This window comes from Leucopleurus acutus (assembly GCF_964270905.1).
Source record: "Leucopleurus acutus genome assembly, chromosome: 9".
Lineage (NCBI taxonomy): Eukaryota > Metazoa > Chordata > Mammalia > Artiodactyla > Delphinidae > Leucopleurus > Leucopleurus acutus.
In genome coordinates this window covers 96,586,721-96,612,812 of record NC_139144.1, presented here as the reverse complement: position 1 = coordinate 96,612,812, position 26,092 = coordinate 96,586,721, and the positions used below count along the sequence as shown (strand labels likewise).

The following is a 26,092-nucleotide window of genomic DNA, read 5'->3' as shown; positions in this document are numbered from 1 at the left end:
GCTGAGAAATCTTTTCATTAGGCAAAAAACACTTAGAGGTACTGCCTTCTGAATTGTCACCAGCCATTCAGTAGATCCTAGATCTAATGTAACCTAGAATGTAAGTCATTCTCCAACTGTCAAAACAACCACTCAATGAATGCTTTCCATTTCCACATTTTCATAGCTCAAAGGTGCTGATCGCAACAGCCAGACCAAGCTGGTGATGATGGCTGAGTGATGTAATAGTGACCACTGGGAAAGATGAAGTTAGTGTAATAAAGATGGGAGGGGCTGAAGGAAAGGATAAGTAACTGTTAAGGGAGTTCAGAGCAAACCTGAGCACACTGTCTTCATGAACTAAGGTGGAGAATCCTGTCCCCCACAGCCCTGGCCTGAAAAACTCCATGGGGAGATAAGTCCTAAGCCTGGAGCTCCCTTTCCCACGGACAGTTTAACTACTTTTAGGCAGATGGGCTTTTAGGGACAGCAAATAGAGGGACCTGGATGCAGAAGTCTAGGAACTAGGCTTCCTTGTCCTTCCCTAAGAGACCCCAATAGAGGCACAGTCCCCCAACTTCCCTGGAGCAGAAGGGCCTCCATCTGCCTATCTGGAGCCCTCTTCCTCCTTCCTGTCTATGCCCAGAGCTGCTTTTCAATCCCACTGCGTGCCCCCATGCCTAACCATACCCACTGACTCTCCTAGGTGTTCCTGAGGAAGATACTGAGCTGAGAGCTCCATTTTCTGCTGGTCTTCCGCACCTCACAAGGAAAGAGTTAGACGGCTATGAAATTTATCTTCTGTTTGAGTGTCCTTGCTGGTATGTATCCATGACTTTCTACTCTGTCCTATAAGGCACGGATTAATATAGGATGGAGTGAGGCAGAGGCAGGATGTGTGGAAGGTGCAAAAGAAGAGTCAAGAAAAACTGTCAGAAGCATAATTAGGGGTCTCCCCTCTCAGACTCCAAAGGCTCTCGGGACAGGCTGAGCCCCCAGTGCTAAGCTATGGGGTAGGTTATGGTGTACACCTGCCTCAGAGAATGCTCAACAGTGAGTGTTCCACCCTGGTTATTCCAAAATGTGGGCTTCATCACACAGTGGGCAAGCCTAGTGTAGTCACAAGGACAGAGTACTCATTTTGACATCTGATATGCGCCCTTTTTCAAAAGCTTAGAGACTCAGAATGCAGGGAATGGAGAACATGGGAGGAAAAGATCAAATGCTAGGGCCCTATGTCCTACACTTCCTGACTACCATGAAGTTCTTCTGATGGCAGAATTTGCTGGTGAGGCCTTTCCCACCACACCCTGACTTGCCTAGGTTGCATCACAAATCAGCTGTGTGAGCTTGGACAAGTTAATTAATCTATCTGTGCTTCAGTTTCTACAGTCAAAATGGGGATATTACTACCTACACTATAGAGTCATTGTGAAGATTAAATAAATCCATGTAAAGCACTTAGAACAAGAGGTCAATGTCTCTTGTCCTTAATAATACTCCACCCTTTTTTCCTTGGGGTTTCTAACTGTGTGACCACACAGAGAAGGGGGTGGTGAGGTACAAGACTGGGCTTGGGGAGGATTAACATAAGAACCAAGGGCAGCTGAGACAAGAACAATATTTCTGATACTAGAATCAGCCTTCCTCCTCTTTATTCTCTAGTTTTTTTTTGTTTGTTTGTTTTGTTTTGTTTTTTTGCTGTACGCGGGCCTCTCACTGTTGTGGCCTCTCCCGTTGTGGAGCACAGGCTCCGGACGCACAGGCTCAGCGGTCATGGCTCACGGGCCCAGCCGCTCCGTGGCATGTGGGATCTTCCCGGACCGGGGCACGAACCCGCGTCCCCTGCATCGGCAGGCGGACTCTCAACGACTGTGCCACCAGGGAAGCCCTCTAGTTTTTTTTTTAATAACATAATTCATTTATAAAAGCACTGCATGTTCATACTAGGAAATTTGGAAATATTAAAAAGCAGAAAAAATAAACATCATTCATAATCCCACCTCAGTCAACACATGCTAATGCATTGTCTGAATTTACTCCCAGGCTTTATTTATTTTTAATGGTTTATTTTTGTTTCTTTACTTGTTTTTAGACAATTAGATTACTGGATTAATGTACATTTTTATTTTTTAACTTAAAGGTTATCAATATTTCCTTTGCTGTTTAATATTCTTTACAAATACAATTTTAATATATATGACGTTCCATTTGTTCATATACTTTTGTATTTCAATGTCCAACATTACTGCACTGGACACTCATATTTCAACCATTTAGCTACTATAAATAGTGTTAAAATGAGCACATTTATTAATAATCTTTGTCTACATCTGATTATTTCTTTAGAATCAAGAATTCTTGGCTTTGGAAATATTAGGTCAAAGGTGACAAACCATTTACAATTTTTGATGCCCATTTCTAAATCACTTTTCAAGAAAATAGAATAAATTCCCATTCCTATAAGCACTAAATGAGAGTCTCTCTCATTGTACTTTCTTATACTGAATATTACCAATATTAAACAAAAATGATTAGTATAAATATTAGATGAAACACTATGTCATTTTGATTTACATTTTGATTTGAAAAAAATGTCAAACATTTTCACATTTCCTGGCCAACTGATTACTTCTTTAAAATCATCCATATTTCTATTCAACTAGGAAGTTGTTGATTGTCTTATTCGTTCTAAGAACATCTTACATATGTTTCTCAGGGACAATTTTCCCCGCTCAATCATCCGTGCAGAAAGAAGACCATGCCCCCTATTTGGTATACCTCAAGTCTCACTTCAACCCCTGTGTGGGTGTCCTCATCAAAAGCAGCTGGGTGCTGGCGCCTGCTCACTGCTACCTACCGTGAGTGCTGGGCATCCTTACCCACTGCAACAGCTACTACTCATTCTGCGTCGGTGGTTCTCAAGTACAGGCAGCTTCCCCTCCAGGGTATTTACATTTGGCAAAGGCAGACATCTCTGGCTGTCACAATGGGATGAGGGATCGGGGGAGGCTGTGCTAAGGACGCCTACCCAGCAAACAGAGGCCAGGGCAGGGATGCGGCTAAACACCTTACCGCCCACAGAGCAGCCCCACCGCAGAGCAGTACCCAGCCCCAAACGTCAGCAGTGCTGCTCTTGAGGAGCCCCGTTCTATGTACTATGCCTCCTCAGTCTCCCTTCGGTTTTTAAAGTTTCCTACTGGCAATAGGAATGTGTTTTGTCAGTTAAGGGACCAGCAGGTAACTGATGGTACACTCAAATTTGATTAAGTTGAGGAGAGTTCATAAAAAGAACTAATGACAAAGATATGGTCTCGTTATAGGGAAAACACAGGGAATAGTTCAGTCCCCCCGCGTTTAGTATTAGAAAGGTGCAGTTACTACCCCTAGACCTAAAGCAGCGGGGTAGAGAATGTTTACAAGGGGAGAGGGGGAAAGAAAGAGAGAGAGAGACAGAGAGAGACAGAGAGAGAGAGCGCTGTGCGCAGGGACTGCCTGATAGGGGCTGTAACCATTGGTCAAGAGACAGCCAACAGCCACGCCCTGTGGCAACCTTACAGGAAGAAAGATGGGAGGATAAATACTCCAACCTCTCCCTTCTCCCTCCCCTTACTTTCTGGTGCTTCTTATTGGCCAAATACCAATCAAACGCTAGAGGACCAGAAAGCCCACTGACTTAATCCACATATATCACCTTCCAAAGTACAGAGCAGGATGAAAGAGTTGTGAGTAGATCTGATGAAGCAAACAGGAGATACCCAACACTCAAGTCACCTCATTCTCTTACCTCCACCAGAATGGAAATAACCCAATCTGATAGGCTGGAGCTGGAAAGGAGGGAAAATAGTATTTCTATGCCATGCATCCTTTTCTTCTCCACTACATTAAGGACACTACATAAAAAAACATAGTGGTTAAAGGCTCCACCACTCAACTGTGTGACATGGGTGAATACTCTTATGTGCCTCCGTTCGTTACTTCATCTGTAAAATGGGGATTCAAAATAGAATCCACCTCACAGATTTGTTGTGAGTGGTAAATGACGTAATCCAGAATCCAGATACAGCCCTTGGCAAAGTATCTGGCACACTATAACATTCAACATCAGCTTAGATGATGATGACGATGATGATGATGATTACTTCCAACCATTTATCCCTCCAGAAACCTGAAAGTGATGCTGGGAAATCTCAGGATCAGAATCAGAGATGGGACAGAGCAGATAATTGACCCTATCCAGATTGTCCGCTACTGGAACTACAGTCATAGTTCCCCCCAGGATGACCTCATGCTCATTAGGCTGGCTAAGCCCGCCATCCTCAACCATAAAGTCCAGCCCATTCCCCTCGCCACCAGCACCGTCAAGCCAGGCACCATCTGTATGCTTTCAGGCTTGGACTGGAGCCAAGACAACAGCGGTGAGTGCACCTCCCACAGAAAACCAGGGTCATCAGTTATCCCTGAAGAGGAGCACCCATGTCTGTATAGCTGAGAAGGGAGTAGAATGGATGGAGACCAAAGGGAGATACGATATGAGTGGTCTGACAAAAAGAGGCCCTCCCAGAAGTCCAAAGCTCCTCCCTTCCCAGGGTGACTAATGCTCCACTGCTTCTTCAGAGCTTTGGCAGAGGGGGCCACCAGGCCACCTGACTCTGCACAGAGGCCACGCCATTCCTGATCGTCAGAGGTACAATTCACGTTAAAGAGTCTGTGCTCCCCTCTCCCATACTGGCTCACTTAACATGTGGAGGACACCTGAGAACTTGAGTCAGGTCACCTCTTATGCCTCCAAGAACAGACACAAAGAAGAAAGAAAACTCTGCTTTTTAAAGGGACATAAAGGCTATTTCAAAATCCTCAAGTTTAACTCTCCTAACCATGCACAAAATCATGTCTTCCCTTTGTCTCATTATTTTCTTCAGACACACACAAAACACCAGTTGAAATAGAAGGTGGTAATTGGAGCACTAAATAACAATTGTGGAAAAAAAAATTGTGAACAGGAAGGTTTCTTTTATTCCTGTCTTCCCTCAGGCAGACACCCTGATTTAAGGCAGAACCTGGAGGCCCCCATGATGTCTGATGCAGACTGCCAGAAAACCGAACAAGGAAAAAGCCACAGAAACTCCATATGCGTTAAATTTGTGAAAGTGCTCAGTCGAATTTTTGGGGTAATCTTTTCTCTCTATTCAACTTTCACTTACTTGTATTATATATGTCCAGTTAACTATTTAATCGTGATATTTAAAAAATTGAAAGCCCACAGCTTCATAATTTTTTGAAAATTTGATAAGGCTGCAGCAAAGCCCCCCATTACCTTCAGTAAAGGGCCCTCCTTAGAGATGTCTGTATTCATTAAAGGGGCATCACACAGTATCTAGAGTTAGTAACACTTTGCTAGGTTTTTATTCTCATAGATGCAACTATGAAACGGGCATTGCTTTTAAAAAATTAACTGAAACTTTTCACAAATTGAAACTGGCTTCACCAGTTCAAACAAATGGAGTTTGACTCATTTTACATGTGAGTTCTAGCAAGGTTTTTCTCTGACTTTCTCAATGTCACACAAGATTAGTGACGACAAAGCTAGATAAATGACTCAAGCTTCCAGTCTCCCAACTCATTGCTCTCTTCCTGATGCAGCATGCTACCTCTAGACAGGGCGCATCCACATTGCGGACGAGAGGGCTCCTATAGGGAGAAGATCTGACCATGTCTGTCTCTCTCCCTCTCTCTGCATGATCCCTTGTAGGAGGTGGCCGTTGCTACTGTCATCTGCAAAGGCAAGCTACAGGGGATCGAGGTCGGACACTTCAGGGAAGGGGATGTGGGCATCTACACCAATGTTCAGAAATATATCACCTGGATTGAGAACGTCACTAAAGACAAATAAGACCATACTACTCCCTCTGCATCCCAGTGGCTCTGCCATTGACAATACTAACTGCAACTTTCCCCAAATTCAAAATAAAACATCCAAATAGAAATATTTGGATGTATCACACCAGTATCCTATGTTTTCTTATTTGTGTCTCTGTCCACATCCCATAATGATCTGAAGAACCAAGAACAAAACATGAAATAAGCACTTTCTACACTGTACTGGGTTATATCCATTATCTCATTTAATGCTTATAACAAGCCTTTGAGGTTATCATTTATTCCTACTTTACAAATAAGAAAATTGAGACTAATATAGATTACTTAACATTATTATAGCTGGTAAATATCAGAACCTGAAATGGAACCCCAAAATGTCAGATTTTCAGCCCTGTGCTCTTAGCCTCGAAATTATAGGCAAGTCCATAGCATCACAACAGACGCTGGCTTCTGTTTTCCTGCTACCTCTCTTAACATTCAAAGGGCTTGAAGCTCTCAATTGTGTCTCAGATCTTGGGTACTGAAATAAACTCTCCCAAAAATGCAGCAGGCTGAAGGGAGAGAGCTAGTGGATAGGTAGGAGGTTGAAAAGAAATGTCAGGACAGTGACAACAATCACAAGTCAAGTCCAAAGGGAGGCCTGGCAGCTCCAGAGCAAGATGAAGAAGTCATTTAGATCCAAGGAGAACACAGTATCAGGGCAGCAACAGAGCTTAAGAGGTAGAGGTAGCCGAGAGGAGGTGAAAGAAGGGCAGAAATTGGGTTTGGCCTCAGACCATGGGATTAACAAGGTCAAGAAAGCAGGTACCAGTCCTCTGGTTGAGAACTTGGTAAAACATCTCTCCAGGTATCCCAGATCTGGAAGTGATAGAGGAATTCAGGATACCCAAGAGATTTGGTCATATAGGACAAGGAAGGTTAAAGTAATGTCCCAGCAGATGAAGATTCAGGAAACAACCCCACACTATCCTTGAGTAATACTTTCTATTCCCAAGGTTTAAAATACAATCTATACTTTAATGACGTCTGTGTCAGGCAGAATAATGCCCCCCAAAAACGTCCACAGCCTAATCTTCAGAACCCATGAATATGTTACTTTACATGGAAAATGCAGCTTTGCAGATGTGATTATGCTTATGGACGTTGAGATTATCCTGGATTATCTGGGTGGGACCAATGTAATCACATGGGCCCTTAAAAGTGGAAGAGGAAGGCAGAAAATTTGGCCAGAGAGACGTGACAACAGAAGAGATTCAAAGCATGAGACGGACCCACCCCCCACTGCAGGCTTTGAAGATGGAAAAAGGGAGCTACAAGGCAAGGAACATGAGCGGTCTCTAGAAACTGGAAATGACCCTCAGCCACCAAGTAGCAAAGAAATGGGGACCTTAGTCCTACACTCCTTGACAACTTGATTTTAACCCAGTGAAATCTGTCAAATTTCTGACCTACTACTAGTACTGTAAGATAATAAATTTGTATTGATTTAAGGTAATATATTTTATTGATTTAAGGTGTTCATGGTAATTTGTTACAGCAGCCATAGAAAATGAATACAACTTTTAAATCCACAGCCCCTAAAAGAACTGCTTTTTATAATGGGATTTAAAAACCTTCAATGGTTCCTGATTGCCCTGAGAATATCTAAACTTATTAGAATGGCATCCAAGCCTCCTTGATACTTCCCACCAACCTCATCCCACTCCCAAAATAGAATTTCTAATACTGTCTTGCCACTTGGCATTGCTTCCTGACCCTGTAAAGTGTAGATCAGGTTAAAAAGAATGTCAGAGGAAAACATTTTTAAAAAAGCCCATGCCCTCTTTCCTTTTAAGGTAGCAACCTGGTCAAGGCACAAGCTTAACAAACTTAGATCCATTTAAAAAAAAATTCCTTGAGTTGAAGTCAAGCCTTCAAGTGTTGAATACAAAGGCAACAATATTCCAGGCAAAGTATTTCCTCTACTCCCATTGCCTATGACTTAGGCATAAACAAATCATATCAATCACTCTTAGAAGTAGACTGCAAACTGTGCTATGTTCAAATGTGTGAAAACTCCCTTAAATGCTGCCATGCGGCTGCTGTCTCCTCAAATGATGCAAAGAACAATTATGCAATAGAAGCAACAAGAAAGATTAGGACTTGTTTAAATCACAATTACTGCCAATATGACAAAAGATAACTCAAACAGCAGTGTAGATCTGGATCACCATTCAAAATCATCTGTCCTATAGCCTCAGCCAGAGGATGACCAAAAGGAAGTCTGAGAAATGAAAATGAAATCCATAGTCCCACCTGTCAGAAAATTATCAATTCTGCAAAACAAGCAAGAACAAACCACAACCTATCTGGAAAGAAAGGACCACAAAAGTTTCAGAATCCAGATGGAAAAAGAAACACTGAATGCACTCTGTGCTCCAAAGCCAATTAAAAGTGACCAATCCCTATTCATTGTCCATTTCCAAAAGCTCACCCAGTAAAGATCACCCAATTTATAATCATAAGAGCTAGCCCTTAAAAAACCTTCTGTAACTCCCCTTCTGTGGACATCACTGATGTTCTGTTCTTAATAAAGTTTTCCCTAGCTGGAACGATTATTAATAAATGACTCTGCTCTTGACATAGGCTTTCCTGATGATTTTGTGCAAATTTTAACAGCTTGTATCTAAAGCGAAGGCTCCACTTATTCACTAGATCCCATCCCCTCTCTTCTAGTCAAGAAAATCACTCTGGTACTATTTCTCTTTTGGTCTCTTGGTCTCTCAGTCTCTCTGTCTCTATCTCTGTCTCTTTCTCTCTCTCTCTCTCTCTCTCTCTCTCCCCCCTCCCATCAGTCCCATCAACACAGAACTATGTTGTTATATCTCTCATTAAAAAATTGTATTTAGATCTCATGTCCCCTGCCACGGCTGCTATTCTCTCCTACAATTTATAGCAAAACTTCTTGAAAAGGTTGTCTATTTTCACCAATTCCTCTCCATCCCAGTCTCTTGATCCAACTCAAGTCTGGCTTTTGCAGAGCACTCCCTCTAAAACTACTCTTTCTAAAGTCACCAATGACTTGTATATTTCTAAATCCACAGGTCAATTCTCAGCTCTCATTTTACTTGACATTATCAGCATCAATTGAAAATGTTAGTCATTCCCTCTTCCTGGAAACATTTTCTTTACTTGGCCTCCAGGATGTCTGTCATCTTTTTTCCATCTATCTCACTGGCTACTTCTTTTCAGTCTCCTCTATTGATTCCACCACATTTCTCCAACCTCTTAACATCAGAGTTCCCCAAGTTTTAGTCTTGGCCCTCTTCTCTTATCCATATCATCCACTTCCTTACTGATCTATGCTAGTCTTAAGATTTTAAATATGATATATAATCTAACAGCTCCCAAATATATATCTCCAGTTTGGACTTTTCCCTTGATGTCCAGTCTCATGTATTTTACTCATATAGTCTACTTTGATATCTAATATATATCTCAAACTTAACATGTTCAGAACTGAACTCCAAGCCTTACCCACAAGTCAACCAGCCTCACCCACGATCTTCCCCATATGAACTGATGACAAGCTGATGACCCTGCAATTTACTCAGGCCAAAAATTTTGGAGTCACTTTTGATTCCTCCCGTCTCTCATATCTTATATCTAATCTATAGGTAAATCCTGCCAGGTCTATCTTCAAAACATTTCGACAATCTTACCACATCTCCCTGTCTCCACTGCAACCACCCTGGTAAACCTGGAGCAGCGCGGTATCCCCCAACCCATTTTATTCTTCTACTTTTGCCTTACTAAATTTAACCTATTCTCAGTACAATTACCAAAGTGGTCTTTTAAAACCTAAGTCAAGTTTTGTCACTTGCCTCCGCTAAAAACCCTCCAATCGTTCCCCATCTCACTCAGAATAGAAGATAAAATTCGAACAATGGTCTATAAAGTCCCTAAAATCATGGGCTCCATGGCCCCTTTGACCTCAGTGCCCACTACACCCTCTACTCCAGCCACAGTGGACTCCTCGCTCCTCCTTGAACACATTAGACACTTTCTTACCTCAAACTTTTACACTTTCCCCAGGTTCCTGCATGGCTACCTGCCTCACTTCCTAAAATCTTTGTTTAAATATTTTCTTAGTGAAGTCTTGTCTGACTACCCTATTTAAAATTAGGATCCCACTTCTGGTGGAAGTACATATTCATTTTCTACAAAAATGTGGCAATGCATATGATAAACCTTCAAATTATGCATATTCTGCCTTCTACCTTTAGAGTTTTACAAGGATGTTTGCTGCAGCACTGTAGAGAGCAAAACCTGGTGGGGTGGGGGCCACAGAGTATCGCTTATTTCTAAAAAGGCGGTACAACCGTATACAATAATATGTGTGATCATTTAAAATGGTGTTGTAAAAGAATATGTATTGTCATAAAAATTATAAGCGTAAGACTCAGTTTATGAAATAGTATATATGTTATGGCTCCATTTTTGTGCCCATAGTTATTCGTTCAACAATATCTACTATTCTAAACACTGAAGACACAAAGAAAACCAAAGAAAAAGATTCTTGTCCTCAAGGAGTATACATTCTAGTTTAAAGGTACAGGTAGTTAAATTTTAAAATGTATGTCAGATAAGTACTGTGAAAGAAAACTAAAGTGGAATTGGGAGCACTGGGGTAACATTTCAAAGAGAGTACATATTGAGATTCATTTGACAAGGATCCCCAAAACTGGAGCAGGTTCTAAGAATTCTCCTTGGGAATGCAGAAAATAGAGTTGAAAGGTGTTTGGGAAAGGTGGTGTCTGCTCTCCTAGAGATATCATGATAAACAGAGAACAGTGAAAATGCCACAATCAGGGGTGAGAAAGTGAGGATGAGGAATGTGTTTATGACAAGTTGTAATAATAAAGTGTGACAAAATGTGGCTCCTGAGCCTGAATGTACCCAGAAGGCGATGACGATGAATGGACAAAAGAAGGGAAGAGGGTAGGGGATCCATCCAGGGAACATCCAGGACATGGATCTAGAGGTAAGGATTTGGATTGGCTACTGCTCCTGTGGGGATACTGGGAAAACCCAAAGCCAGTTTGCAAAGCTCGGGGCCTTGAAGTGAAGGCCGCTGTCATCAGATGTTCCTCCAACTCTTTTACTAGTTCCTCAGAATTATCCAGTGCTGAATTATAAAACCTTATTAAAAGAAAAAAAGCCTGAACTGTTGATACCTGTTTTTTAAAGTTATCTTTTACCTTATTTTCAAGGTAAGTTCATCTCAGTGATACTATGCTAAGAAAACTTCAATGAGATTAATACTCTATTTTTCTTAACCTTTTTTGCACATCTGAATCACATGAGGAACTTTAAAAGACATAATGCCTGGGTCCTATCTCAGAGATTCTGATGTAATTGCTCTTGGGCAAGACCTGGGCACTTGGGATACTTTTTAATCTGCCAAAGTGATTCTCATATGCAGCCAAGATTGAGAACCTGAAACTGACTTTCACCATGAAGCTTGTACTAACTAAAGCTTTCCCAGAATTTTACAGCACACTAGAGGCTGCGAAAAATGGTTTTCTGAAAACCCAGGTTTACTGGTTTCATACTGCTATATAGAAACACACTAACGTTTGGGTATTGACCTTATATATAGCTACATTTCTAAATTAACTTATTTCCTAAAATTGTTTAGATTATTGGGATTTTCTATGTAGACAATCATATATTAAAATAATAAGTTTTATTTCTTCTTTTCCAATACTTACATCTTTAATTTCTTCAATGTGTCTTTATATGTATAATTCAGTGGTTTTTCATATAGTCACAGACTTAAGCAATTATTACCACCATCTAATTTTAGAACATTTTCATGACCCTGATAGAAACCTATACCCATAAGTAGTCACTACCCAATACCTCTATTCCCCAGCACCTGGAAACCACTAATCAACTTTCTGGTTCTATAGGTTTGCCTATTCTGGACCTTTCATAGAAAGGGAATCATATAATATGCAGTCTTTGTGACAGGCTCCTTCAGTTAGCATAATGCTTCAAGGTCTATCTGTGTTACAGCATCTATCAGTACTTCTTTCCTTCTTATGGCTGAATAATATTCCATCATAATATGTGTGTGCATGTACACACACACACACCACATTTTGTTTATCCATTCATCGGATGATGGACATTTGGGTTGTTTCCACTTCTTGACTATTATGAACAGTGTTGCCATGAACATTCATTGGTAAATTTTTGTGTGGACATATATTTTCATTTCATTTGGCTATATACCTATGAGAGGAATTGCTGGCTCCTATGATAACTGTATTTAACATAAAATGTAGAAGTTCTTGAAGTCACTCCACTAGCTCCCACTAAAGGAAAGCCCCTCAGCAAAGTTTTCAGCTTTGCTCTTAAAATGCTTATATATTGCTAACGTTTTCTCTTTAATTGAGAGAAAGTTGTCCCCAGTAGTTTCTTTTGTCTTCAATCTATATGCTTAATTTTTTGCCTGTTTCTCCTATTTCCATCCTTTTATTGCTTCCTGATAACCTTCTGAGAGAGTTATTTGAGCTAACCTTCCAGTTCATTAATCGACCGTCTGCTGTATCGATTCTGCTACTTAACCTCATTGTTGAGTACATTATTTCATCTAATTTAAAAATACATATTTTAGAAGCCAAAGGGAAATCAGACTTTTTTTCACCACAGGACCTATCATCTAGGGCAGGTGTGTGACCTAGAATCAGCCAACCAGAAGCTCTTAGCCAGGGCTTATGTACTATGATGCAAAGGGACACATTCACAGAGGCAGTGGCACTGTCTAGGACATAATGCTGACAGTTGAAATGTGAGTGTTGCTGCCAGCATCAGTCTCTCTAGAGGGACTTGGTTGTGTTCTCAGTTGTTTAAACCCTCTTGGTTCCCATTCTGATGTTGACTCTCCAGACTTCCCATTGATTCTAAGAGATAGCCAATTTCCTTCCGATAAATTAATTTCCTCCTTAAGTCATTTCAAGTTGGACACATGAGTTGGGATGTGGGAAAAGTACATGAGAGTTAAAGCACTAATTTCTTACTTCTACATAGTCAGATTCTGTAGACACTGTCATAAGTTATGGTTCAAAAAGTAAAGTGAAAAACATATTACTTGAAGTTACAAAATTAGTAACCAGAAGAATGACAAGTAAATAAAACTAATCAAATATAGAAGAGGGGAATAAATCTGGGGTTAAGTGAGATGATTCCCAAACTTTGATGAATGGGATTCAAAAGTTACAGTTTCACAGTTGATAAACCAAGTAAGAAAGGCGAAATATTATTTAGAGATGTGACAATAATCACCAGAAGAACTAAGACAAATGGTAAAATGTGACCACATCTGGGCAGTGGGACTAATAACAGGGAGTGGAATGGGAAATGCTGCTGCACATTTTCTACCTTTCTGTATTGTTTACATCTTTTTCTAGTCCCCCTCTAGGCTGCACCATCAGAGATCATACCACATAACAGAAAGGGAAGTAGTAAGACCGACACACATACATACACACTTATGCACGTGAACATGGATCCAGCTGCAGCTCGGAGAATGCAAACTATAAAAGATTTAATTATAGAAGATTCAATTCAAGAGCACAGATTTGCCTCCAGATTTGTTTTCTTGGATAAAACACAAAGTAGCCTCACATCCATCATGAGCTAAATCACGCACGGAAAAGGAAGGAAATCCAACCCCAAAAGATGACTGGGAAAACGCAAGTGTTTTGTCCCTAAGAAAAGCAAGTCATAGATACTTCAGTCTGTCATGATTTTGGATCTTGACTCCCAGGCATCCCACCAACGCCAAACATGAAAGATTAGTTGCTTATTTCACCTGTTTAAAAATACTCTCAAACTTGAGCATTCCACAGGCTAATCCCGGCATGAAGTCTTACAAGTATGAACAAGAGGAACTTAAGGGTTACTGGTAAAAGCACAAGACTTGGAGTCCAAACATTTGGGACTGTTTTATCTGACTGTTTACTAGTTGATGATGTTAAGCAAATCATCACTCCAGCCTGAGTTTTGTCATCTATAGAATGGGGATAGAATTACTACCTGCATACAGTTGCTATTAAAATCAAATGAGATAATAGACTACATATAAGAATACCTGATAAAGTGTAAAGCCCAATACAAATGTTAGGTTATTATCATTATGACAGCTGGTCACAACAGACAGCTGTACAAAAATAGGCATGGCATAGTGGAAAATTCATTCTACTACTAAAAATATAACCCTAGAGAAGCATCTCCATGCTTGCAAAGGATGAATATTATCATTTCCAGAAGACAAAGATGGTGCTTGACCTCACACAGCTCACAGTGACATCAGTGGAGCTATCCCTCCCTTGAACTATGACTAACATCCACATGTGGCTAGCACATACCTCAGTTCACAGCTTTGGATAAGGAAAAGACATGTGTTAGAACATGTTAATGAAAGTAGAAATGAAAAAAAATTTTAAGTATATCAAGTATTGTCCCTTGGATTACAGATCCTTTAGAACTGAACCAAAGGAAATGTGTTCAAATAAGCCTAAAAAGAAGGCTGAGAAAGTATATACAAAAACGGACAAGATTCAAAGGAGGGAAAGGCAAAGCTAACTCTTTAGCAAAGTAGTGTGATATAAAGGAAAGAGCCTTGGACCAGGAGTCAGAAAACTTAGTTCTGGCTCTCTATGAAACTCTGGGCAGGCCATTGCCCTCTCTGGGCCTCAATTTCTCTGTAATATATAAAAGGAGTTAAAAGACTAGTTAACACAGCTAATCAATCATTTACAAAACATTTATTGTTTATTATGGGTCAGGTAATATTCTAGGCACCAAGAACTTAGGAAGAAACAAAAACAGACACAGTTCCATGGATTTGATGTTCTAGATGATCTCCATCCAACTCAAAGAGCCAACATGCTAAAACTCTGACTTTAGGCTGTGGAGAGGCCAGAGTGGACAGTCAGGATGGTCAAATGACCAAAGAAAATAAGGCTTGACCTCTCCAGGGAGCGATGTTCTTTCAGGGAGCAGAAGCAAGTGCCCCTCACTCCCATCTTGCCCCACCCTAGGTCCTGGGCTCAGAACTTAATACCAATTGTGGCAGCCAACTGACTTTTATCCTGAAAGGCAAGTCTAGGGCTCAAAGAAACTCCCAGAAATAGAAATATATTTTGTTTTGTTTTTCAGTTAGATAGCGAGACCAACTACAGTAGAGAAATGGGAAACTTATTTGGTACTTTTTTTTAAGCTTATCTAAAATGACTAACATTAACAGATAGATGAAATTTCACAAAAATTAAGGATCACTATATTAATTGTTCCTAATCTCTATTTAATATAATAGGAAAAACACAACTTATATATGTAATTTTAAAAGAAAGGAATTATTTTCTATATATAAACAGAACATAACACTTCATTTACCAAACATAAGGCCCTAGCCTTGATTTCTATCATACATTAAAATAATGTACTTTGCATTGTGAAAAGAGAAACAGTATTGATTTTTATTCTGCATTTTCTATTGCCCATTTATTGATAGAGCATTAAAGAAGGAAAACTTTTACTGAGCCATTAAAAAGAATGAAATACACACACTACTATATATAAAATAGATAACTAGTAAGAACCTACTGTATAGCACAGAGAAATCTACCCGATACTCTGTAATACCCTACATGGGAAAAGAACCTAAAAGAGTGGATATATGTATATCTATAACTGATTCACTTTGCTGTACACCTGAAACTAGCATAACATTGTAAATCAACTATACTCCAATAAAAAATTTTTTTAAAAAAAGAATGAAATAATACCATTAGCAGCAACATTGGATGGACCTGGAGAGTATCATACTAAGTGAAATAAGTCAGACAGAGAAAGACAAGTATCATATGATACCGCTTATATGTGGAATCTAAAAGAAAAAATGATACAAACAAACTTATTTACGAAACAGAAACAGACTCACAGACATAGAGAACAAACTTACGGTTACTGGGGGTGGGGGAGGGACAGATTGGGAGTTTGGGATTGATATGTGCACACTGCTGTATTTAAAATAGATAACCAATAAGGACCTACTGTACAGCACAGGGAACTCTGCTCAATACTCTGTGATAATCTAAATGGGAAAAGAATTTGAAAAAGATACATGTCTATGTATAACTGAATCACTCTGCTGTACACCTGAAACTAACACAACATTGTTAATCAACTATACTCTAATATAAAATTAAAAAATTTTTTAAAAAGAAAGAAAAATTTTAAATATGTAAAAGTCAGCCCCCTTTTGGAGAGCTATCAAAAAAGTGTCTCAAAACAGTCTCCTTACCACTCCTTTCTCTCCAAGTGTACACTGTCTTCCACAGGATTCTCTGACAAGTCTGCTTCATCCTGGAATTCCCCATGATCAATATGACAGAATGAAGAGAAGCCTAGGCAGCCATGAGTGTCTCAGAGATGAAGAGAGCGGTAAGAGCAGCAGGAAAAGACCTGGAGGTGACGGAGAAGGGGCTGGCCAGGATGTAAACTATGTAAAGTATAAGGAAACAGCCCAAGGACTTCAGGACAGTGATGTGAGCCTTGGCCTGAGCATCTCTCCTGCCGACTGTATGGACATTCATCTTCCTGCGGTGTCTACACAAAGAGACAATCTGCATCCCAGAGGAAATAAGCAACACCATGAAGGGCATTATACTTCCTGTATTGAGCCATAATACATACAGACAGTGCCAGTTTGAAGGGGGGTATAAAATGCTGCTGTTTCCTTGGGAAAGATTGGAGAACTCTAAGCTACCCTGGACTATAAGTAACAAACTGATCATGAAGTACACCAGAAGGCACCAGTGACTCAGACAACAGGCCCTCTGCTTCAGCCACAAGTAGACAGGGTGTTCAAAGGTCATGATCTTCCTGCAGTAGAAGACACTGAGAAAAGTGGCAAACCACAGGCTGGTCTGGCTTACTAAGACCCAGAAGACATTGAGATAGCGAAGCCAATGGCTGCTCTGGAAAAGTGGAAACAGACTTAAGTCCACCATAATCAACCACTGCAGAAGAAATCAACAGACAGCCAGGCCCAGGACAATGAGGTTATATGAGGACCCCTTGAATTTTCTGAGCCGTTCTCCAAAACTCCAGACCACGAGGACTCCATTTCCAACCAGACCAATGAGAAATTCAGCCACTGCTACCAGCATTAACAGTCCTAGGACAGTAGTCAGCACGGCCGGGGAAGTCTCTCACTGCCATCTCAGGAGGTGCTCTGCTTCAGTGCCGATGAATGCGTACGGCTCCTGGCTAAACTACAGACTCCCTGAAGAGGATACAACACTCACAGTAAATTTTCATATCACAAAATCTGGATTTGGTCTTACCCTTCTGTAACCTGTCCTCAAGCACAGACTGAACAGCTGTGACCAGGAACAGAGAGTTTAGAAGTTATAAACCCCTCTATATTTGCATCCACATGAATGAACCCTGAACAAACCCTGAGACTAGAGATTTGAAACGTATCAGAAACATCGACTCTCCTTCTCAAGGGTCATGGGCTAACATCTAGATACCAACACATAAGACCAAAACAGTCTTAGGTTCTATACAGTGCCAGATGTGAGCTCATTCATATAAAAAAGAAAATTTATTTTCATAAAAAGAACTTTGAACATATAGGCGTGAAAGCCGAATAAAGTCAGAAATTAAAAATATATTTCATTATTCAAGAGAGAAGTAGGGGAAGTTTGGGGAAAGAAAACAATCAGAGAACCAAAACATATTTTAAGTGCCAAATAATAAAAAATATAGGAGGTCAGGTAAAGGAGCCGTTACCGTTAATCAGGATCTTTGAGATCATCTGCCCTTTATGATCAATTATCCACACACACTTGACTTAACATATATGTCACATCAAGGTCTTAGAGGAAGGAGATGAGCTCAAAGAAGTGAAAAAAGACTAGCAGAGTAATCAAGAAATATAGGAAAAGTGCTTCATTTACTGTTCAGATCCCACCTTCCTTGGGACCAGCCAAATGCAAATGTGTTTATGGGAGGCTGAATTCTAAGATGGCGCCCAAGGTTCCCACCCTTTGGTGTACATACCCTGAATAATCCTTGAGCAGGGGTGGGACTGTGAATAACATGGGATGTCACTCCTGTGATTAGGTTATATTACATGGCAAAGATGAAGGGCTTTTGCAGATGTAGTTAAGGTCCCTAATCAGTCAAGTTTGAGTTAATCAAAAAGTAGACTATTCCGTGTTGGCCTGATTTAATCAGCTAATGTCTTGGAGGAGGAACTGGGCCTTCCTGCTGGCTTTAAAGAATCCAGCTGCCACGTTGTGAGAGAGTCACATGGTGAGAAACTGTGGGAAGCCTCTAGATGCTTAGATTGACCCCACCCCACCCCCGAATCCCACCACCTGACAGCCAGCAAGAAAACAGGACTTCGTCCTACAAATGCAAAGAACTGAATCCTGCCAACAACCAGTAAGCTTGGCAAGCTCCAGAAAGAACACAGCTCCAGAAGGAACACAGCCCCAGAAGGAACACAGCCCAGCCAACATCTTAACTGCAGCCTGTGAGACGCTGCACAGAGGACCCACTTAGGCTGTGCCAGGAGTCTTGATCCACAGAAACTGTGACATAATAAATAGATGTTGTTTTAAGCTGCTAAATTTGTCTTGCTTAACAAAAAATAGAAAACCAGTAAAGTGTTCAAAACAGGCTAGAAAAAACTATGAGGAAATGAGAAGAAAGTGGAATGAGATTGGAAAGAAGGAGAAAGGCCAGGCTTCTTAGGAAGGCAGCACGGGTGTAGTAAAAAGGTTCTGTGCCAGGTGCCCGCACTGCCTTGGGCACTCTATGAAGTTGCAATCAAGCCAGCACCCTCTCTGGGCCTCAGCTGTTCTACTAGTAATATAATAGCTTGTGGGACCGGATTTCTATTCATTAGGTAAGATGTGCAGAGCGCTTATCATGTGCCAGGCAGTGGAGGAGGCACAGGAACACAGCAGGGAGCAGGCCCTGCTTCCAGGGTGCACACATTGTGCACCACCCCACCCAGCTGAGGGCCTGGAGCCTGAGAACTCTGCCTGCAGTTGTGGAGAGGCAGAGGGGAAGGCCATAACTGCCACTGGCCAGAAAACTTGGATGAGGCATGAACCTCTCCAAGAGCAAGGCTTCTACGGTGACTTTTGGATGGCAAACAAAACTGCCCTTCTCTCCCACCCTGCCGCACTTGAGGTCCTGGGCAGTGGAACTTAATGCAAAGCATGGCAGCCAACTGACGTGTATCCAGAAAGCCTGGTCTTGGCTCAAAGAAAAAAAAATCACTAGAAATATAAAGATGGTTTCTTGACAGGCTGCTTTACAAGTGGTGTTAAGAAAGGCTAAACCACGTAGAGAACTGAGATAATTAGTTAATTCTAATAAGAATAATGTTTGTCTAAAAAATATCTAGCAATTAACGCACAGGTTCATCTTTTTCTTAACACACATTATTTCAAAATTATACCTATTTTCTACTTCATCTCATCGGGGATACACAGTCTCTACTGGCAAAGATAACTGGATTACCTGCAATAATTTAGAAAAATGTGATCCTTTCCATGCAAAACATGAGAACTCAGTTTTGACTTCTGGAGTTTATTAAAATAAGCACTTTGCATTGCTTAGAGAGCAATAGCTCTGGTTTCTATTCTATTTTGCATGTTACTCTCTCATTTTATTTCAAAATTAAAGAAGAAATGAGAAGAAGAATTGAGAACAAAAATTTAATTAACTTGACAATTTTACAGGAAGTTAATTTTACTGTTGGCAATTCTCTAGAGTAAGGGCTGACTAGATCTTTCTCCCATGTCGTGGACACCTTCAACAGGTCTGATTCCTCGTGACCATTATGACAGAACAAAGGGACGGGTAGCCATCAGTGTCTCAGGGATGAGCCAGTGGTGGGCTCAGAGGGGGAAGAGCTGGAGATGATGGCAGAGAGGCTAGCCAAGGCATAGAAGCCACATGAAGGAGGAAGCAGCAGCTAAGGGACTTTGGTTTCAAAGACTAAGGTCTGCCACTTTCATCCAAAAAAATGCCTTCCCCCCACAAGTTGCCAGACCAAGTACAGCTCCATCTCCTATTCTACATCTGACATAGCTCAGGGACTCAAACATTTTGTATTCCTGGACATAGACTTTTCCAATGCCGCCCCAAATTGTGCCTACATTGCCACTAGATGGCATCTAGGAGGCAACTCTTCTGTAGCAACTGCTAACCTGAGCAAATTAATTCTTCTCTTAATGTACAGCATGTGTCTAAAAATTCAGAAATTGAGAAAATTAAGCATGTTATTAATTGGCACGTGTAATAGGAACAAAAGCTATAAATGTACACATCTTCATCGTCTTTCCAGCTTCTTCCCCACCACTGTATGAAGAGGTGGAGTTCTCGCTCACTGGGTCAGCACCACCTCTTGGGTACTGGATTCAGGTATTTGCAGGGAGGATGAAGTGCCAAACTCCACCCTCCATGGCCTGCATGCAGCAAGGATCACGATAAGAGTATAAGCAGCAGCAGCATTGCTGGGGTAGAAAAAGTAAATGGTAGTGAGGGGACTTGGCAGATAAGAAAGCAGGAGCTATTTTCTCTGCTTCCGTAAGTATGAAAATTTGGGACGAGAAATAAGTAGACAAGATTTGGGAGACCCTCTAGGAAGCATGGCTTAATGCCCCTTCCCTTGAGAATAAGCTGGACTTAGTATAAAACTCTTAGAGGAAAACATAGGCAGAACACTCTATGACATAAATCACAGCAAGATCCCTTTTGCCCCACCTCCTAGAGAAATGAAAATAAAAATAAACAAATGGGACCTAATGAAACTTGAAAGCTTTTGCACAGCAAAGGGAACCATAAACAAGACCAAAAGACAACCCTCAGAATGGGAGAAAATATTTGCAAATGAAGCAACTGACAAAGGATTAATCTCCACAATTTACAAGCAGCTCATGCAGCTCAATATCAAAAAAACAAACAACGCAATCCAAAAATGGGCAGAAGACCTAAATAGACATTTCTCCAAAGAAGATATACAGATTGTCAACAAACATATGAAAGAATGCTCAACATCATTAATCATTAGAGAAATGCAAATCAAAACTACAATGAGATATCATCTCACACCGGTCAGAATGGCCATCATCAAAAAATCTAGAAACAATAAATGCTGGAGAGGGTGTGGAGAAAAGGGAACACTCTTGCACTGCTGGTGGGAATGTGAATTGGTACAGACACTATGGAGAACAGTATGGAGGTTCCTTAAAAAACTACAAATAGAACTACCATATGACCTAGCAATCCCACTACTGGGCATATACCCTGAGAAAACCATAATCAAAAAGAGTCATGTACCAAAATGTTCATTGCAGCTCCATTTACAATAGCCAGGAGATGGAAGCAACCTAAGTGTCCATCATCAGATGAATGGATAAAGAAGATGTGGCACATATATACAAGGGAATATTACTCAGCTATAAAAAGAAATGAAATTGAGTTATTTGTAGTGAGGTGGATGGACCTAGAGTCTATCATACAGAGTGAAGTAAGTCATGAAGAACATAGGGGTAAGATGGGAAAAAAGACACAGACCTACTAGAGAATGGACTTGAGGATATGGGGAGGGGGAAGGGTAAGCTGTGACAAAGTGAGAGAGTGGCATGGACATATATACACTACCAAACATAAAACAGCTAGCTAGTGGGAAGCAGCCACATAGCACAGGGAGATCAGCTCAGTGCTTTCTGACCACCTAGAGGGGTGGGATAGGGAGGGTGGTAGGGAGGGAGATGCAAGAGGGAAGAGATATGGGAACATATGTATATGTGTAACTGATTCACTTTGTTATAAAGCAGAAACTAATACACCATGGTAAAGCAATTATACTCCAATAAAGATGTAAAAAAAAAAACTAAAAATAGAAATACCATACGACGCAGCAATCCCACTACTGGGCATATACCTGAGAAAACCATAATTCAAAAAGAGTCATGTACCACAATGTTCATTGCAACTCTATTTACAATAGCCAGGACATGGAAGCAACCTACGTGTCCATCGACAAATGAATGGATAAAGAAGATGTGGCACATATATACAATGGAATATTACTCAGCCATAAAAAGAAACGAAATTGAGTTATTTGTAGTGAGGTGGATGGACCTAGAGTCTGTCATACAGTGTGAAGTAAGTCAGAAAGAGAAAAACAAATACTGTATGCTAACACATATATATGGAATCTAAAAAAAAGGTCATGAAGAACCTAGGGGCAAGACAGGAATAAAGATGCAGACCTACTAGAGAATGGACTTGAGGATACGGGGAGGGGGAAGGGGAAGCTGGGACAAAGTGAGAGAGTGGCATGGACATATATACACTACCAAACATAAAATAGATAGTGGGAAGCAGCCGCATAGCACAGGGAGATCAGCTCGGTGCTTTGTGACCACCTAGAGGGGTGGGATAGGGAGGGTGGGAGGGAGACGCAAGAGGGAGGAGATATGGGGATATATGTATATGTATAGCTGATTCACTTTGTTATAAAGCAGAAACTAACACACCATTGTAAAGCAATTATACTCCAATAAAGATGTTAAAAAAAAATACCTGAGACAAATAACAATGAAAATACAACCATATAAAATCTATGGGATGCAGCAACAGCAGTCCTAAGAGGGAAGTTCACAGCAATACAGGCCTTTCTCAAAAAACAAGAAAAAAATCTCAAATAACCTAAACTACCACCTAAAAGAATTAGAAAAAGAAGAACAGACAAAACCTAAAGTCAGCAGAAGGAATAATAATAAAGATCAGAGAGGAAATAAATAAAATACAGATTTTAAAAAATAGGAAAAGAAACAATTAAACCAAGAGCTTATTTTTTGAAAGGATAAGCAAAATTGACAAAGCTCTGGGCAGGCTTTCCAAGAAGAAAAGACAGAGGACTCAAATAAACAAAATAAGAAATGAAAGAGGAAGAATAACTGACACTGCAGAAATACAAAAAAACCGTAAGAGAATACTATGAACAATTAATTATATGCCAACAAATTGGACAACCTAGAAGAAATGGACAAGCTTCTAGAAACACAGAGCCCACCAAAACTGAATTAAGAAGAAATAGATAATTTGAACAGACCGATCACTAGAAGTGAAATAGAAATCTGTAATAAAAAAAAAGAAAAATCTCCCAGCAAACAAAAGTCCAAGACCAGATGGCTTCACTGGGGAATTCTAAAAAACTTACAAAGAAGAACTTATGCCAATCCTTCTCAAACTCTTCCAAAAGACTGAAGAGGAGGGAACACTCCCAAAGTCATTCTATGAAGCCACCATCACCCTGATACCAAAACCAGACAAAGACACTGCCATAAAAGAAAATTACACGTTAATATCTTTGATGAATATAGATGAAAAAGTTCTCAACAAAATATTAGCAAACCGAATCCAACACCACATAAAAACATGATGAAGTTGGATTCATCCCACGGTCACAAGGATGGTTCAACATACACAAATCAATTATTGTGATATACCACATCAACAAAAGAAAAGACAAAAACCACATGACCATCTCAATAGACACAGAAAAAGCATTTGATAAAATTCAACATCCATTCATGGATGTAGCAAATACCAAAGTGGTATTTGCTATTTATAGCAAATACATAACCAACATAATACTCAAAGGTGAAAAGCTGAAAGCCTTCCCACTAAAATCTGGAAAAGAAAAGGATGCCTAGTCTCACCACTTCTGTTCAACATAGTACTGGAAGTCCTAGCCACAGTAATCAGACAAGAAAAAGAAATAAACGGTACCCAAATTGGAAGGGAAGAGGTAAAATTGTCATTATATGTAGATGACATGATACTACATATAGAAAACCCTAAGGACTCCACACAAAAACTATTAGAATTGATAAACAAATTCAGCAAGAGAGCAGGATACAAGATTAATATACAGAAATTGGTTGCATTTCTTTACACCAATAATGAAATATCAGAAAGGGAAAGTAAAAAAAAATCCCTTTTAAAATCACATCAAAAAAATACTTAGGAATAAACCTGACCAAGGAGATGAAAGACATACGCTGAGAACTATAAAACACTGATAAAGGAAACTGAAGGTGATTCAAAGAAATGGAAAGATATCCCAGGCTCTTGGATTGGAAGAATTAATATTGCTTAAGTGGCCATACTACCCAAAGCAATCTACAGATTTAATGCAATCACTATCAAATTACCCAAGACATTTTTCATAGAACTAGAACAAATAATACTAAAATTTATACGGAAACACAAAACACCCAGAATTGCCAAAGCAATCCTGAGAAAAAAGAACAAAGCTGGAGGCATAACCCTCCCAAACTTTAGACAATATTACAAAGCTATGGTAATCAAACCATCATGGTACTGGCACAAAAACAGACATATGGATCAATGGAACAGAACAGAGAGTCCAGAAATAAACCCACACACCTATGGTCAATAAGCTTCAACAAAGGAGGCAAGAATATATACAATGGAGAAAAGACAGTCTCTTCAGTAAGTGGTGTTGGGAAAGCTGGACAGCTGCATGTAAATCAATGAAACACTCCCTCACACCATACACACACACACACACACACACACACACACACACACACACAAACTCAAAAGGGCTTAAAGACTTAAAAATAAGACATGATGTCATAAATCTCCTAGAAGAGAACGTAGGCAAAACATTATCTGACATAAATTATAGCAATGTTTTCTTAGGTCAGTCTCCCAAATTAATAGAAATAAAAGCAAAAATAAACAAATGGAACTTTTCAAACATAAGCTTTTGCACAACAAAGGGAAACATAAACAAAATGAAAAGACCCTACAGACTGGGAGAAAATATTTGCAAACAATGCGACTGACAAAGGCTTAATTTCCAAAATATACAAACAGCTCATACAGTTCAATATCAAAAAAACAAACAACCCCATAAAAAAATGGGCAGAAGATCTAAATAGACATCTCTCTAAAGAAGACATACAGATGGCTAATAGGCACATGAGAAAATGCTCAAAATCGCCAATTATCAGAGGACTGCAAATCAAAACTACAATGAGGTATCACCTCACACCTGTCAGAACAGACATCATCAAAAAGTCTACAAATAACAAATGCTAGATAGGGTGTGGAGAAAAGGGACCCCTTGTACACCGTTCGTGGGAATGTAAGTTGTGCTGCCACTATGAAAAAAGTCTGGAGGTTCCTTAAACAACTAAAAATAGAGCTACCAGATGATCCAGCAATCTCACTCCTGGGCATATATCTGGAGAAAACTCTAATTCAAAAAGATACATGTACCCCAATGTTCATAGCAGCACTATTTACAATAGCCAAGACATGGAAGCAACCTAAACATCCATCAACAGATAAATGGATAAAGAAGACGTGGTGTATACATATACAATGGAATAATACTCAGCCATAAAAAAAAGAATGAAATAATGCCCTTTGCAGCAACTTGGATGAAACTAGAGATTATCATACTAAGTGAAATGTCAGACAGAGAAAGATAAATATCATATGATATCACTTACATGTGAAATCTAAAAACCGATACAAATGAACTTACAAAACAGAAACAGACTCACAGACATAGGAAACAAACTTATGGTTACCAAAGGGGAAAGGTAGGGGAAGGATAAATTAGGAGTTTGGGATTATCAGATATACACTACTATGTATAAAATAAACAACAAGGACCTACTGTATAGCACAGGGAACTATATTCAATATCTTGCAATAAACTATAATGGAAAAAAACCTGAAAAAGAATATATATACACCCACATATGTATGCTGACATATGGATATATATATGTATGTTGATATATGGATATATATATGTATGTATCTGAATCACTTTGCTATACACCAGTAACTAACATAACATTGTAAATCAACTATACCTCAATTAAAAGAAAAAGTGTTAAATGTTCCAAAAAAGAGGGGGAAACCCAGTGTTGGGCAGTAACAGACCCAATTCAGAGGTTGATATACCAAGCTGTTGGGTTCTCGGTAGCAGGAGGTACTATAATTAAGATGTGATCATGTTGGCTAGCGAGAACGAGTAAGCTGGCTCCATCTGAAGTTACTTCTAAAAGGGTCACTATGGAAAAAGTGTTAA

The 26,092-nt window shown here is 39.9% G+C and overlaps 3 protein-coding genes across 3 annotated transcripts in view; 1 reads left to right on the top strand and 2 right to left on the bottom strand.

Moving 5' to 3' along the window:
• SSBP1 (single stranded DNA binding protein 1) overlaps positions 1-26,092 on the bottom strand; it is a 67,732-nt gene that overhangs the window by 11,467 nt on the left and 30,173 nt on the right. The window lies entirely within an intron of this gene.
• On the top strand, positions 767-5,872 carry PRSS37 (serine protease 37; the record flags this gene model as incomplete). Its single annotated transcript, XM_082846048.1, has 5 exons — positions 767-800; positions 2,699-2,840; positions 4,144-4,401; positions 5,018-5,150; positions 5,732-5,872. 5 exons carry the CDS (start codon positions 767-769, stop codon positions 5,870-5,872), a joined length of 708 nt encoding a protein of 235 aa, XP_082702174.1.
• On the bottom strand, positions 16,164-17,737 carry TAS2R5 (taste 2 receptor member 5; the record flags this gene model as incomplete). Its single annotated transcript, XM_082846860.1, is given in 4 exon segments — positions 16,164-16,319; positions 16,323-16,946; positions 16,950-17,125; positions 17,713-17,737. Coding segments are annotated over 4 exon segments (981 nt in total).